The sequence below is a fragment of the Nomascus leucogenys genome, chromosome 1a, assembly GCF_006542625.1.
Source record: "Nomascus leucogenys isolate Asia chromosome 1a, Asia_NLE_v1, whole genome shotgun sequence".
NCBI classification, from domain to species: Eukaryota; Metazoa; Chordata; class Mammalia; order Primates; family Hylobatidae; genus Nomascus; species Nomascus leucogenys.
The window spans coordinates 49100-65027 of NC_044381.1; the positions used below are offsets into that span (position 1 = coordinate 49100).

The window sequence follows — 15928 nt, forward strand, 5'->3', positions numbered from 1 at the left end:
GATGGCATTGGTGGAGAGGGGACATGAAAGCCAGCAGGTGGCTGGGCACGGTGGTCTACTAAAAACACAAAAAATTAGCCAGGCATGGTGGCAGGTACCTGTAATCCCAGCTACTCAGGAGGCTGAGGCAGGATAATTGCTTAAACCCGGGAAGCAGAGGTTGCAGTGAGGCGAGACTGCACCACTGCACTCCAGCCTGGGCGACAAAGCAAGACTCTGTCTCCACAAAAAAAAAAAAAAAAAAACAAAAAAGAGCCAGCAGGTTAGCTGCAAATGTTTTATATGTGCTTTAGGTGTTGGGCACATGGGTCTACACATATGTAAAAATTCACTGGACTATACAATTCATAGCTGTGCACTCTAGCATATGTAAGTTATACCTCAGTCATTAAAAAATGGTTGAAAATGTTGAGGTTTTTTGAGACAGGTGAGACAACACAGGCAGGCCACGGGTGACTCAGGTGGGGATAGTGTTTTGAGGATCACAGCCTCATGGTATTGAAATGGCTTTTGAGTTAGGTCTTAAAATAAAGGTTCTTAACATTTCTTGAATCCAGGTCACTGTGAATTTGATAAAAAGTATAGTCTTTCTCTTCATTAAAAAAAACACCCCATATACACAAAAGCGTACCCAACTTGTATATATGATTTCATAGCCCTATTAACATTTGTCTATGACTTTTCTAGAAATAAGTGGGTCCTAGGCTAAGAACCCTGCTTAAATGGGTAGATTTACAAATGGGAGGGGGGAAGAGTAGGATTCACCTATGAAAATCCATGTAGTAAGGGAGAGTGGTAGCACATATGAATACTAGAGAGAGAGAGAGGCAGAGGATCCTCAATCATCCACTTGTGCAAAATTCCCTGTTGACATCCTAACCTAGGAGGTAAGACATCCTAGGTTTCCAGCACTGACTCTACAGGTGAAACTGCAGACTCAGTTATGCTGAGTAACTATGGCTCTGGGCTACATTTACAAAAGTTTACAGCATGCTTGCTTACAAGAATCAGCTTGTTTTAACTTGAAGTATTTAACACTGAGCATCTTACTCATCAGGAATATCTTTCTGCAGCCCTGATCATTTTGCTTTCTAATGATTTTTCTCTCAGCCTCTTATGTCTCTGTTGCTAGGGACACTTGCCAGGTGGTGTAAACTGTATTAATGGATTAAAATATTCATTGCTGAGTCCATTCCCATGTGAGAATGGACATCCCACACCTTTGACTCCAGACCTGTCAACGTCACTCACGTTGGTGGATGGAATGCGAATAGAAATGCTGTCAGCTGCACTGAGACAGAAGCTTTGTGAGCTCTCATTGGTTCCACCATCGCTCTTTTTCTACTGCCATGAAAGCTGCCTGTCCCACATAGGGCTGCTCTGGATCCCAGAATGAAGAAGACTCTTGGAGCAGAGCTGCAGCTGGTTCCCACGTCAGGGAGAAGTAAAACTATGTTGGTGAAAGCTCCTATGACTTCGGGATTGTTTGTTACCACAGCACAACATAGTGAAAGCTGACTAATATACCAGGACATTTGGGAAAGTCTTTTGGATGAGTTCAGCAGAAGCTGCTATTGAAGTTTTTTCCATTTTTATCCATCATGAAATTCAGTTTATTTAGGGTTTCTGAATATCTCAAATGAGGAGTATTTGGGTTATTTTTAATAAAAGAAATGTAAAGACTATAAATCACTGGAATCAATGTACCACCACAATTGAGAACAAAATATTTTATTTCTCTCACAAAACTATAGTTTACAGTAGTATTTACTAAATAAATTATATAATTTGTTTTACAAGCAATAAACTAGATCACAAATATTTCAAAGACGATGTATGTACACGACGTAAGGCCTTTTATAAATAGCTTTGCTTTTCTCATTTCACTAGTAAACAGTGAAAAAATCTTTATAGAAGCTAGTTTTCTATAAAGTATAGGCAGACCTAGTATATTGATCTTTAAATGAAACCAATTTAAACTTTCAATGACATGAACTATAATTTTGCAAAATAATTTATACTTAATTTACCATTTGTGTGGACGGATTTTTAAAAATATATAAGCAGATTACATATGTTGCTTATGTATAATCACTGGATGCATGCACAATGAAATAATGCAAAAGTCCATAGGAAAATAGCACTTCCAACTCCAAAAAGGTGATTGGCAATGGTGTAGAAAGCAGCTTAAATATACTTCATGCAGTTCTTCACAGTTCAGCAAGCAACAGCAAATGATAGAATAGGGTAGTATTTTTCACATCCCATCTGCTTATCAGCCTGAAGTTGACATCTCGAAAACTCTTAAGTCAGGTTGATGATTTCTCTGTGTGTAGTGGGGCTCAGCCAAGTTGCTGTGGATAATTCTGGTGCGGAGAAACTTCTCTGCCATAACTGTGCTCACATCTCATCCATGTGCTTAGGTGGTCACCATTTTCACTTACTGGGGGAGCAAAAAGGCAGGTGTGAGACTAGATTTTGGCATCAATTTGTAACCTCTCCCCATGAGTCGCAGTGTAAGTTCATCATTTCTCCCAGTCACTTGTGTCTGGAAAATGGGGTGCATTATGTTTGGGATTCTTCTGCAATGATCAGCATAGCATATGCTTCTTTGGTGGACCTGAAACCTGTTAATTACACCAACGCTTATCAAGATTGAGTCCTGACTACACCACAGCACTGTGCTCAGGACTTGGAAGGAAGCAACACTGACTAAGACACCCTCCTGCCCTCCAAGTGTGCAGGGATGAGGGGATGTGCTGTGGTATATTAGACCTGAAGCCAAAAAGAACAACTTGAACATGGCCTTGAACTTGTAAATGTTTTTATCCAAACAATATCACTGTGGCTGGGTGGTAACAATATGTTCAGCAAATGGTAGCTATTTAAAATCAGAGCCAGCTAACTCAACCTGTGACAGCAGCACTATGATATATGTGGGGAAAGCAATATTATATTCAGCCTTTAGAGACTGACACATTGGGTCAAATCATCTGATTTCCTATTATTATTTTTTTTTTAGACCGAGTCTCTCTGTTGCCCAGGCTGGAGTGCAGTGGCAAGATCTCGGCTCACAGCAACCTCTGCCTCCCACGTACATGAGATTCTCCTGCCTCAGCCTCCCGAGTAGCTGGGACTACAGGTGCCTGCCATCACGCCTGGCTAATTTTTTGTATTTTTAGTAGAGATGGGGTTTCACTGGGTTAGCCAGGATGGTCTTGAACTCCTGACCTCGTGATCCGCCCATTTTGGCTTCCCAAAGTGCTGGGATTACAGACGTGAGCCACCGCACCCGGCCTGATTTCCTAATTATTTCATCTATAGAATATTATGCAACATCTTCTTGGAACCTTATTGCTTCATCTGTAAAATGGAGGTATCAAACTCTACAGGGTGGTGGTGAGGGATAAATTTTTCCATGGGGAAAATGAAGTGTTTTACACACACACAATATACACAAATCATATATTTATAATTGAGTACTGTACCTGGCATGTGCTAGTACCCCCAAAATTGTAGTGAGGAAGATTGGAGCTGGGGGTCACAGAGACTGGTGCAGCTCAGCACCTTTAATTGGAGGCTGAAAAAACTTGAGTAAAAAGTTTGAAATAACTGAAAATTATTAGGAAAGAGAACATGTCACATACAGGGAATTCTGTTTAACAATTAATATTTTATCTGAGCCTAGTGGGCACTGTAACTTTTATGAACTTACTATTTTGTTTTATGCTTTGGCCGCTCTCTCTCATTCACCTAAGCTAGAAACGTTTGCTTGCCTAAATGCACAACATGGTCACGCTGTTACTCAAAAAGAATCTTTAGGAAGAGGTGAGTGTAAGGTGCTATAAGCTATAGCAGTGGGCAAGTGGGATGTTTCCCACATTCCCAGGACAGCTGTCTTTAAGGTGGACTGGGGGATTTCATTCAGCCTCAGCCTGATAACTTTGATGTATGGTGCAGGTCTTTACTCACCAAACCAGTGACATACAAAATAACCCACATAAAATGTTGAGGTCCTACTGATTAGATTTAGAAGTCCTGCGTTCTTAAAAAACAAAGCAAAACAAAAACAAAAAGAGGTGATAGTTTTGCTTTCCTCGTTCTGTAGATCACACTGGAGTTCTGTGTCTCACTTCCAGTGGCAGACTCTGAGAGGGACAGTGAGCAACCTGAGTGATGCCTGAGGAGATCCACCCGTGAAGGGCCCCGGAGCCAGGACCCCAGGGGAATGGCTAAAGGCCTGGGCTTTTTGGTCTAGAAAATAGGAGAGGTAGAGACAGGGCATAATAGTTGTCTTTGAGTCTCTGAAGACTAGCCTCAGGGAAGAAAGTCTTAGGTATTAGTTTAGTCCCAGTATTGCTGAAAGATGTGACACTGTCACCAGCAATAGTGGCACAGATGCTGTGATCCTGGGGTCGGGAGGTGAGTGGAATCTCAGAATGTGTGAAGGGCGTAGAGTTGTAAAGCTGCACCCCCTCCACTCTTTCTTCATTAAGGATCCTGAAATTTATGTCCTCCCCCAGCACATGTCATGTGTACATGACGCAAGCCCTCCCTAGATACATGGGCCCAGCATGCCATCTGCTGAGACTCAGTGGTTGAGAATGATCCCAGAAGCCAGAGCCAGGACAACTGCATGGAAGCCAGTTTCTTCTCAAGCTAGAAGTGCTTTCTAACCGGAGTAAAAAACCGAGTGGGCTGGGTATGACGGGTCACGTCTATAATCCCAGCACTTTCTGGGGCTGAGCCCGGAGTTCCAGAACAGCCTTGGCCACATAGTGAGACCCTGTCTCTACAAAAATAAAAAATAAAATAAAATAAAATAATTAGCTGGGTGTGGTGGCATGTGCCTGCGGTCCCAGCTACTCAGGAAGCTAAGGTGGGAGGACTGCTTAAGCCCAGGAGTTTGAGGCTATAGTGAGCTATGATCACACCACTGCATTCCAGCCTGGGTGATGGAGACAGACCCTGTCTCTAAAGAAAAAAAAAGAAAGAAATGAGTGGTCACTAAAGGAGGAGCAGTTGCTGTCACGTAGGGATCAGCCCCAGGAGAGCTGAGGCAGAAACTGTTTATCCTGACCCAGCACCCAGAAGGCACTTGTGGTGGTCAGTAGAGAGGACTTGGGCACTTGTGGGTAGCTTGGGCCAGATGACTACGAAGTTCTGTTTCAACCACAAGATCCTATTAAAAATTGTCTGTAAAGGCCGGGCGTGGTAGCTCATGCCTGTAATCCCAGCACTTTGGGAGGCCGAGGCAGGCGGATCACCTGAGGTCGGGAGTTCGAGACCAGCCTGACCAACATGGAGAAACCCTGTCTCTACTAAAAATACAAAATTAGCCGGGTGTGGTGGCTGGGGCCTGTAATCCCAGCTACTTGGGAGGAGTATTGCTTGAACCTGGGAGGCGGAGGTTGTGGTGAGCTGAGATCGCACCACTGAACTCCAGCCTGGGCAACAAGACCAAAACTCCATATCAAAGATAAAATAAAATAAAATAAAATAAAATAAATAAAATAATTGTCTGTAAATTTATACCACTGAATAACTCAGAATACTGTAAACAGTTGGTGACTTATGCAACGGGAACGAGCTGAAAAGAATTTAATACCTTGATGTCTCTCATAAAATTGGTTAAATTTATAGTTTAATAAAAAAACACACAGGGTCTTTTAATAATAAAAGATACTCTCCTCAGTATTAAAAATAAAGAATGATTTCCGGCTTTGGTCATAAAATGTCCTTTGCATTCACACAGTAAGTTTAGTTTAGTTTTTTTTTAAACTAAGGACGTCACAGAAGTTTCTAGGAGCTCCTATAAACACTCACTCTCACCCTCAGGGCTCACGAACGTCAAAACTGGGTGGGCACCGCCAGCTCTCCACCCATGTTGTAATGTAATTCTTGGATGACATGATCTGGATACATGAACGTGCCTGTTTTGCACTAATTTATAACCGTGTTAAAATGAGATGGAGAGGTATCTGGGATCTGGAAGCACAGTGTCTTCTTGCTTGTAAACATGGCCACAGTGAGAAGTATGCAGAAACCCTTTTATTTTTCCTTCCTTCAAATTCATAGCTCAGGAGTCCTATATTAGCCATCACTGCAGAGACACAAACATCAGTTCTCTACCCTGGAGGGAAACTCATAGCTTGAGCTCATTCTTCAAAGGGTGGTACATGCCGAAGTCCCTTCTGCTCCCCAGCACGCAGATGGACTCTTCAGGGCATTATTGCCCAAAAGATTAGCAGCTTCTCCTCAAGGTCAACCAAGATTCAGACCCATCCTGACCGAATGGCTGTAGAGACTGAAATAAGGTTTGACCGCTCAGGGCTCATGGAGACCTCACGGGACTTGTCAGTGCTGTTCATCTTGGCCAACCTGACCGTGGTGAAGTTCCGCCTCTCTCAACACTGCTGCTTTGGCAGAGGAGCCTCGAGACTACACACCCTGGAGTGACATTTCAGCTCTGTCCCCAGCTGAACCTCTGCGCGCACACACACACACACACACACACACGCGCGCCCACAAAGGTGCAGCATTTCTGCCTATGCACTGAGATACTCTGAGAATTCATGAACTATTTAAAATTCTGATACCTGACAGTAAAAAGTGTCGTAATAGCTGACATAAAAAGTAAAAGTAGAGTATTTCAGCCTAAATCCCAGCGTTATTCATCCCACGCATATGTTGGGGTGTAAGAGAGAGAAAGGTGTATTTTTATTTCTACCTAAAATAAAATGCTTGATTCTATGATTGAAACTACACAATAGTACACACACAAGGGGTCAGAGGTTACAAAGTTTTTCAATATTAAAATTAAATAATTTTAAACATTTATTTTAAAAAGTTATTTAAAATTAAATAATTAAACACTAATACAGAGCAATAAGGGAAAACAGCCAGTCAAAAGCAACCTGTCCACTAATTAACCCAGAAGCCCCTTCTAGGGGGCAGACTGTGAAGTCGGATCCCCTGGAGGGGAGCCCAGGCAGGAAACACTCCCAGGATGGCTTCCCAACTCGGATGGCCCCGGCTTACTTTCCAGAGCCACAGGAAGGGTATGAGAAGGTGAGGAGTTTCTTTTCCAAGAAACTTTTCCTAGACTCATTCCCTCCACTCCTGCTTGCCTTTCTCAAGCCTTCCCTTGACACCCTTGCCCCCGTCAACCGACCGCCTCACAAACATACTGAGAATTGCTGAACATCTGGGATGTGGCGTGAGGGAGTTTTAGGGCAGTGCCGAGAGGGGCGGAACTTCACCACACTCAGGTTGGCCAAGATGAACAGCACTGACAAGTCCCATGAGGTCTCCATGAGCCCTGAGCAGTCAACCCTTGGGCTGATATCCCTTTTTTTTTTTTTTTTTTTTTTAACTATAATTACCTCAGGTTTCAGTCCTGAGACCTCATTAAAGCAAGAGCTTTCTCTGGTGTCCAGGAAATCCTCACTTTGGTTTCAGGTTGAAATTCTTTGTCCCGAGTATCTTTGACGAAAGCATCAGCTTTTCTCTCGGCCATCGTAAGCTTAGTCCCGTGTTTCATTTTCCTACACACAGCTCCTGTTTTGTCATCAATTCTGAATTCTCTTTTTTTCCACGTCTGCTCTGTTTCCTTTCTATTTCTATTGTCCTGATTCTTTTGGCTGATGTTCCTTCGGTTGCTATGAGATCACATCAACTCATCCCGCCTCCCTCTGCCCACGTTCGTCAAAACTCACAGCATCACCACAAATCCATACTAAGGCTCAGGGTACCTCACCCCAAAATCATCTCCTTGGCTCCGGTGTCCCCTTCATCTCTGGGTTCACCTGATTTATTTCCCAGAGATCCCTGAATTTAATTTTATTATTATTTTTTGAGACAGAGCTTCCCTTTGTCACCCAGGCTGGAGAGCAACAACATGATCTCGGCTCACTGCAGCCTCTGCCTCCTGCGTTCAAGTGATTCTCGTGCCTTAGCCTCCTAAGTAGCTGGGATTACAGGTGTGCACCTCCATGCCCAGCTAATTTTTGCATTTTTAGTAGAGATGGGGTTTCACCATGTTGCCCAGGCTGATCTTGAACTCCTGGCCTTAAGTGATGGGCCCCTCTTGGCCTCCTAAAGTGCTGGGATTACAGGCATGAGCCACTATGCCTAGTTGAGATCCCTGAATTTTAAATACAAGGTATCACCTTTGGGTTCTGGGAAGTCCAGAGTCTCTCTCTCTCTCTTTTTAAATAAAGCTCTATATTTTATTATATTCATATCTATCCTGTATTGGGAGTTACTTCCCAAGGCACAATCATTTGGGGATGTAGTGCAGTGGGGGATTTCTCGCTGGATTCCAGTAATAGCAGGGACCCAAAAGCTCACCATTTCGTTAGGCATGGAAACAGATACCACGCTAGTGCTGCAGAATCAGGACATAGCAGTGTGAACAGAAGAAAATCACACTGCTATGGAACTGCATTGCTGAAAGGAAACTTAGGCACGCTCAGGTCCAAATTTCCTACCTTTGTCCTTAAAAAATACATGGACTCAGCATTAGAGGTGAAGTTACTCTCTTCCAAAGACCAGGGACTACAAGGCTTCAACCGAGAAGCCTTGAGGCAGAAGGCAGGACTTTCGCCATCCTTGAAGACATGTACAGTTGGGATGAAGACAGCTATTTTGTTCCTGAGCTGGTAGACTGTTGGTTGAATTCTGGGGTGTTGGCAGCACATGGAGTGCCAGGCCTCCTGCCGGCCTCCAGATGCCTCATTAAAGCATCCCACACCAAGCAGCAGGTAGATAAGCCATAAGGTGAGAGGAGACCCAAGAAGCAGCTGACACTCGTCTGTGCCATCTCCTGGGATGGATTTAAGATTTGGCCGCTCACTTCAAAACTGTTAGTGTGGTAACATTCTAACACAGTTCGCTGCCTGATTAATTGGTTTTCTAAGGACCCAAGAGAAGCCCGAGAGCATCAGTGACTTTTCAGCACTTGAGTGACTCCTGCTAATTGTAAATATGGGTGGTTACCTCATGATATGGTTTGGCTCTGTGTCCCTACCCAAATCTCATGTCAAATTGTAATCCCCATGTGTTGGGGGAGTGCTCTGGTGGGAGGCGATTGATTCATGGGGGCAGACTTCCCCCTTGCTGTTGTCAGAGTTCTCACGAGATCTGGTTGTTTGATAAATGTCTGGTGATTGCCACTTCTGTCTCTCTACTGCCACTATGTAAGATGTGCCTGGCTTCCCCTTCACCTTCTGCCATGATTGTAAGATTCCTGAGGCCTCCCCAGCCATGTGGAACTATAAGTTCATTAAACTGGTTTCCTTTATTAATTCCCAGTCTTGGGTAGTTCTTTATAGCAGTGTGAAAATGGACTGATACATCTTATCATCTCACACATCACATAGATTTGTTGCTGCAACACAATCCACTCTGACCCCTGCTTCGACCACATTTGGAAAATGTGGGGGGAGGAATATGGTACTGGCTTCATTTGAAAAGGAGCACTGCCTGAGGACAACGCCACTGGCTTTTCTCTCACCCACACGAAGGAATGCACCAGAGGCCCTCTGCCAAGACCCAGAGGGGGGAAATTAGAAGCTGCACACCCAGGCGGGGTGCGGTGGCTCCCACCTGTAATCCTGGCACTTTGGGAGGCCGAGGTGGGTGGATCACCTGAGGTCAGGAGTTCGAGACCAGCCTGGCCCACATGGTGAAACCCTGTTGTTACAAAAAAAATAAATAAATAAAAATTAGCCAGGTGTGGTGGCGTGCGCCTGTAATTCCCAGCTACTCAGGAGACTGAGGCATGAGAATTACTTTAACCTGGGAGGTGGAGGTTGCAGTGAGCCGGGATTGCGCCACTGCACTCCAGCCTGGGTGACAGAGGAAGATTTCATCTAAAAAAAAAAAAAAAAAAAAAAAAAAAAAAATTGTGCCCCCATCAAGCTTTTCCATCTCAGCACTTTCCTCGGTGGCATTTTTCTTTACAAAAACACCCAAGTAGCTGTTATGGGCTAAACTGTGTTCCCCTAAAATTTCTGCGTTAAAAGTCCTAACTGTTATCACCACAGAACGTGACCTTATTTGGAGGCAGGGTCTTTATAGAGGTAATCAGATTAAAACGAGGCCACAGGTTGGGCCTAATTCAATATGGCTGATGTCCTTATGCAAAGGGGAATTTTGGATACAGACACGCACAGGGGGAAGATGTGATGTGAAGACATAGGGACATGAAGGCCACCTACAAACCAGCAAGAGAGGCTAGAACAGATCCTTGCCTCAGCCCTCGGAAGGAATCCACCCTGCCAACACCTTGATCTTGAACTTCTGGCCTCCAGAATGACAAGAAAAGAAATTTCTGTTCAAGACACCAAATATGGGGTACTTTGTTACAGCAGCCCCAGAAAACTAACAAAATAGCCACCACTGGGATTTAGGAAGTCTTTAAAAAAAAACCCACATATTTTTATTTTATTATATTTAATTCTATTCTCTACTAAAGTTACTTCAAAAGCCACAATCACCTGGGAGTTCCACGGCTGTAGGTGAGGACGTGTGGAAGACTGAAGGTGAAGAATGGCTCTTTCTCCACCCCAGGTTTGTTGATACTTTGTTAAAATTGCTGCCTAAACAGTAGAAAGAAGCACTTTCTGTGATGAATCCCCAATTTGCCAAGGGAGCCTTTCAAAAAGCCTCCAGCGGAATCGGCCTTGATGGATGAGGGGGGCACACTTGGACCTGGGGGAAGGTAGCACCTTCGTTTTCGCACCACATTGTAACTGTAGCCTCCAGTCCAACTCGAAAGGTGGCGGAGCTGGACGTGCCAGAGTGATCTGCCTTTGATGTCTGAAGGGCATACCCCCCTCTGCTGACCTTGCACGTACAACACTGAAAGGCTACGATAAAGTACATGGAGTGGGAACTCCATTGAGACACTCGCTCTTCGTTACGGTTCAGCTCCAGGGGCTCCATCACTCCTTCCCCGCCTTGATTATCAGTAGGTGGCAGTAGAGGGCTTGCTGAAAGCAGGAACTCCATGGCAAGCCCAGTTCATAAACTCGAGGGTGTAGGTGCTTCCTAGGCTTTGCTTCTACATTACAGGCACACGTAATGGGACAGCTGTCTTGCCAGGGGCGTCACGCGGTTCCCCCTTACGTTAGCATACAAGAATTCCAGGATGCTCAGAGCTGAAGGACCCTGTCAACAAGCTCAGGGGATCTCAGCTCTGGATGTGTGTAGAGCTTTAAAAAATAGCAACGCCTCGGTCCACCCCCAGGGATTTCACTTCGAACACAAATTACGTCCCCAACAGGTGACTGACTCTGTTCATACAGTCATTTACCTGATACCTCTTTGTGAGGAATACAAACTAATTTGGAAACATCTACCCAACCTCACAGTGACTTAACCAGGGAGAAGGGAAGTGAAGAGGAAAACGAGGCTCTGTGTGGTAAGGGGCAGTTAACTCACAGGTCCTTCGTTAAGGTAGAGGGGTGGGCTGAATTGTGTCCCCCCAATATTCTTATCCACTTGGAGCCTCAGACTGGAACCTTATTTGGAAATAGGGTCTTTGCAGATGTAATTAGTTAAGATGAGGTCACATTGGATTAGGGTGAACCCTAAATCGAACGACTGACATCCTTATAAGAAGAGAGGCCACACAGAGGCACAGAATGTCACAGGGAAGAAGGCCATGTGAACACGGCAGCAGAGACCAGAGTAATGCAGATCAAAGGACCAAGGGACAGGTGGAGCCACCAGAGGCTGAAAGAGGGAGGGAAGGATCCTCCCCTGGAGTCTTCAGAGGAAGTGTGGCACTACTGACACCTTGATTTCAGACATCTGGCCTCTAGAACTGTGAGACAATCCATTTCTGTCTGTGGTCATTTGTGATAGCAGGCCTTGGAAACCAGCATAGGCAGAAGCAGACCACGGGAAGCCAGGCCCTCAGCTGCCTACTCCCACTCGTGCCATCTATCACACTTGGGGGGGCTTTATTTTTTTATAAACCGAACAGTCCTTAAGCATTTTCCCATTCCCCCCCCGAGCCCAGGATGGGAAATGGCATGAATGAGGACAGTCCTGTTTACTACGTCCATGGGTGTGATCTAAACTTGTTTTCCTAAAAGTTCTTGCTTGTTCTAATCTGGTTCTTTCTCAGTCTGCTGTTTGTTTCCTGCAGGCTCAGGGCCTCGCAGACCCCAAGTTCACACCATTAGAGGCTGTTCTTCCTCAAACACTATTCCCAAGAGTTGGAAAGTCTCCGGAGAATCGCAAACACTGGCTTTCTCTAACAAGGAAGACAAAAATAGAAACCACAAAGAGAAGCAATAGGAAGAGTCTAGAGGGATAAGGGAAGGGAAGAGAGGCCAGTCTTAGGAGGCAAAGAATGAAAAATGAGGGGCAACCTGCGCCTGGATGTATAATAATAAAAGACTCAGGCAAACTGGAGCAGAACTAGCTTTTAAGAAAGTGGAAATCGGCCGGTTGCAGTGGCTCATGCCTATAATCCCAATTTGGGAGGCCGAGGTGGGTGGATCACTTGAGGTCGAATTCGAGGCCAGCCTGGCCAACGTGGGGAAATCTCATCTCTATTCAGCCGGGCATGGTGGTGTGAGTCTATAGTCCCAGCTACTTGGGAGGCTGAGGCAGGAGAGTCACTGGAATCTGGAAGGCGGAGGTTGCGGTGAGCCAAGATTGCAACACTGCACTTCCGCCTGCGCAGCAGAGATATCCTGTCTGAAAAAAAAAAAAAAAAAAGAAAAGAAAAAAGAAAAAAAGAAAGTAGAAATCAAGCTAGCCTGCAAGCCAAGATTCACTGTAAAGCTAGGACCTAACAGAAAAAAAAAAAAAAAAAAAGCTACCGCAGCCCTGCAAACTGTCATTCAATTGCTAACTCTGAGCCTAATTTAACTAGAAAGCCAGTATGCCTTTATAACTCCAACTGGAATTCCCTACGCTAATCCTTAAACAGCAGTTTAATGCTGTTTGTTTTTTTAAAAAATCCTATGGGTGACCTCCTAATCTAGACTGACAGGTTGCCTCATTAATTTGAAGCTCGCGTCACTTTTATTTCAAGAATGGGAATAACTTGTAGATGCTGTGAGACTTGGGCAATGGGAGGTCCATTTTCTCAGCTCTTCCACATGTCTTAGAAATATTATTTGTCAATAACTTAGGGGCCAAGCATTTCTGGAAATAAACAAGGGCCCTAATTTATCCTTTCCAAAATCTCTTCACTTCTCAACAACGTGATCACGTGGCACAAGGAACGGGGCTTCTGGTCAAATGCCTTCTAGACCAAACGCAGTGTTTGTCTTTTCTCCTTCCTACTCTGCTCTCACTAAAATCTACCAAAAACCCGAGCAGCATCTTTGGTTGGTAGGGGATCGAGTTCTCTCCTGAGAAGGAATAAGAAATGCCACTGTTTCAAATAAACACCCCTTGCAGCAGCCGATACTGGCCCCAACAAGGAATGATTAAAGGGACCCAATATAAGTCATTAACCCCAACGCCGAGGGATTCAAATCCAGAAATGCAGTTTCTTTTGCCAAAAAAGTTCCACTGAATTTTCTAAGACCCCCGTGACCTAATTTAAAGTGTTTTTCTTCTCTTTCTCACCCTTTTTCCATACATAATAGTATGATAAGCTGTTAATTCAATCATTTTCACTTCTCTCCCACCCTTCTTCCCATGATCAAAGGGTATTATTAACTACCCTGAAAACATATTAAATAATCAAGCCGTCCAACAGCTGCCCATCAGAGCGCTAATCTCCAATAGTGGCGTGGCTAAAAAACAGCTTAACTGTTTCTTCTCCTTCGCTCACAGCTATTTTTGTATTTCAAACAGTCATTTTGCAGAGAAGCAAAACTGGATGAAAGTACATGTTATTGAGAGGATGTTAATATGGAAAGTGTAAGGGCATAACCTTGGGTCTGAATAGTAGAAGCAAGGAAGTCACTGTTTTGTGGCAGCCATCTTTCAAACTTCTATATTATTAAAAAAGCAACCCCATTATCTCCCACTTACCCAGCCATTCCCAGCTAGCCATAAAAGGATATTCTCTCCCAATACACTTTTCAGCAGAAATGGCTTTCTGTTGGTTGTTCCTCTTTCCATGAAAACCAAATTGCATTCTACATCAGGCAAAGAGCCGCCTTAGAAACGGAAATCACAGCCACTGTGACAGCATCCGGTGCCTTAGAATATCTGGGACTATTTACAAAGTAGAATCTTGCTCTATTATGAAGACTGCATGATTGCCCATTTTAAATCAATACAGCCTGCTCATCTCTGTGTATTCTTTTAAATACCCTAATCTGTGTCATCAACTCAAAATTCAATGAAAAACACATCTTTGGTCACTGGATAAAATCATCTTAGAAAACACTTCCCTTGATCTGAATATTTGAAAATGAGTCAAATAGCTTGGAACTCTACAGTGTGAAGGTGAATGGCCTTTAAAAAGCCATGCAGAATAACTAGGTACATAAAATCTGAACTAAATGTCTCACTAAGGATGATGGAACAATTAGCTGCCTTCTCAACTCACCGATCCTTTTTAATTTCACGTTGAGTTACAGGAAAAAGCAGGAGAGCTGGTCTAATGCAAACACACATAATGTGTGGATGGATCCTTAAAAGGATATTTCATATGTTATCTGGTGCGCATACATCATTTGGGTTTAAACTTATGTATTTTTACACAAAGGTAAATGGTATTATACATTACTGTATAAATAAAAGCACTAGGGGATTAGGCTACAACTACTAATAGAGAAATGCTATCTTAAAGGAGAAGAAGCATTACAAGAGAAACCTGACCACGTTTGGTGACAACACTGAACAGGAGGTCACCAGAGAAGCTTCCAACTGCCCTTCAGATAAAGATGGCTGTGATTCAGAGCATTCAAATTATGTCAAAAGGAAAAAAGAGACAATGCAAAGGCAAGATTGGTTTTCCTTTCTTGTGCTTTTCTTTTCCATTTTCTTTCTTTCTTTTTTTTTTTTTTTTTTTTTGAGACGGAGTTTTGCTCTTGTTCCCCAGGCTGGAGTGCAATGGCACAATCTTGGCTCACTGCAAACTCTGCCTCCCGGGTTCAAGCCATTCTCCTGCCTCAGCCTCCTGAGTAGCTGGGATTACAGGCATGCACTACCACGCCTAGCTAATTTTGTAGTTTTAGTAGAGATAGGGTTTCTCCGTGTTGGTCAGGCTGGTCTCGAACTCCCGACCTCAGGTGATCTGCCTGCCTTGGCCTCCCACAGTGCTGGGATTACAGGCATGAGCCACTGTGCCCAGCCTGCATTTGCATTTTCATAATGCAGATGCAAATGAAAATACTGAAGGGAGGGCAATGAGCTGTACCCTTTCTGATCTGGAAGAGCATGCAAAACAAAAAATAAAATTTTCCAGCATGAAAACACATTCTGGAATTACAAGTTAATGGTGCAGGACTTTCTAGATGTATTGCCATAAAATTTAAGTTTAAAGAATGTGAAAGTTTATGGTACAGGAGGTGATTAAACAGCAAAATTTGGAGAAACAACGGTAGAGACTTTGGAAACCTTTCCTTTTCTTTCTCTCTCTCTTTCCCTCTCTCTTTCTTTCTCTCTTTCTTCCTCCTCTCCCCTCCCCTCCCCTCCCTTCCCTTCCCTTCTTTCGTCCCTTCCTTCCTTCCTTCCTTCCTTCCTTCCTTCCTTCCTTCCTTCCTTCCTTCCTTTCCTTCTTTTCTTTCTTTCTTTCAATTTTTTTAGAGACAGTGTCTCACTCCATTGCCTAGGCTGGGGTGCAGTGACGAGATCATGGCTCACTGCAACCTCAGACTCCTGGACCCGAGGGATCCTCCAGCCTCAGCCTCACAAGTAGCTGGGACTACAGGCATGCACCACCAAGCATGGCTAATTTTTTTTTTTTTTTTTTTAATTTTTGTAGAGATGAGGTATCACT

At 43.9% G+C, this 15928-nt stretch overlaps 1 protein-coding gene across 3 annotated transcripts in view; it reads right to left on the reverse strand.

Moving 5' to 3' along the window:
* Positions 1–1715: 1715 nt before the first annotated feature.
* PIP5K1B (phosphatidylinositol-4-phosphate 5-kinase type 1 beta) overlaps positions 1716–15928 on the reverse strand; it is a 307597-nt gene continuing 293384 nt past the window's right edge. For all 3 annotated transcript variants that reach the window (XM_030822532.1, XM_003273866.3, XM_030827193.1), the window contains one exon: positions 1716–2443. In XM_030822532.1, coding sequence (XP_030678392.1) covers positions 2441–2443 — 3 coding nt within the window. In that variant the 3' untranslated portion in view covers positions 1716–2440. The remainder of the gene's footprint in view (positions 2444–15928) is intronic.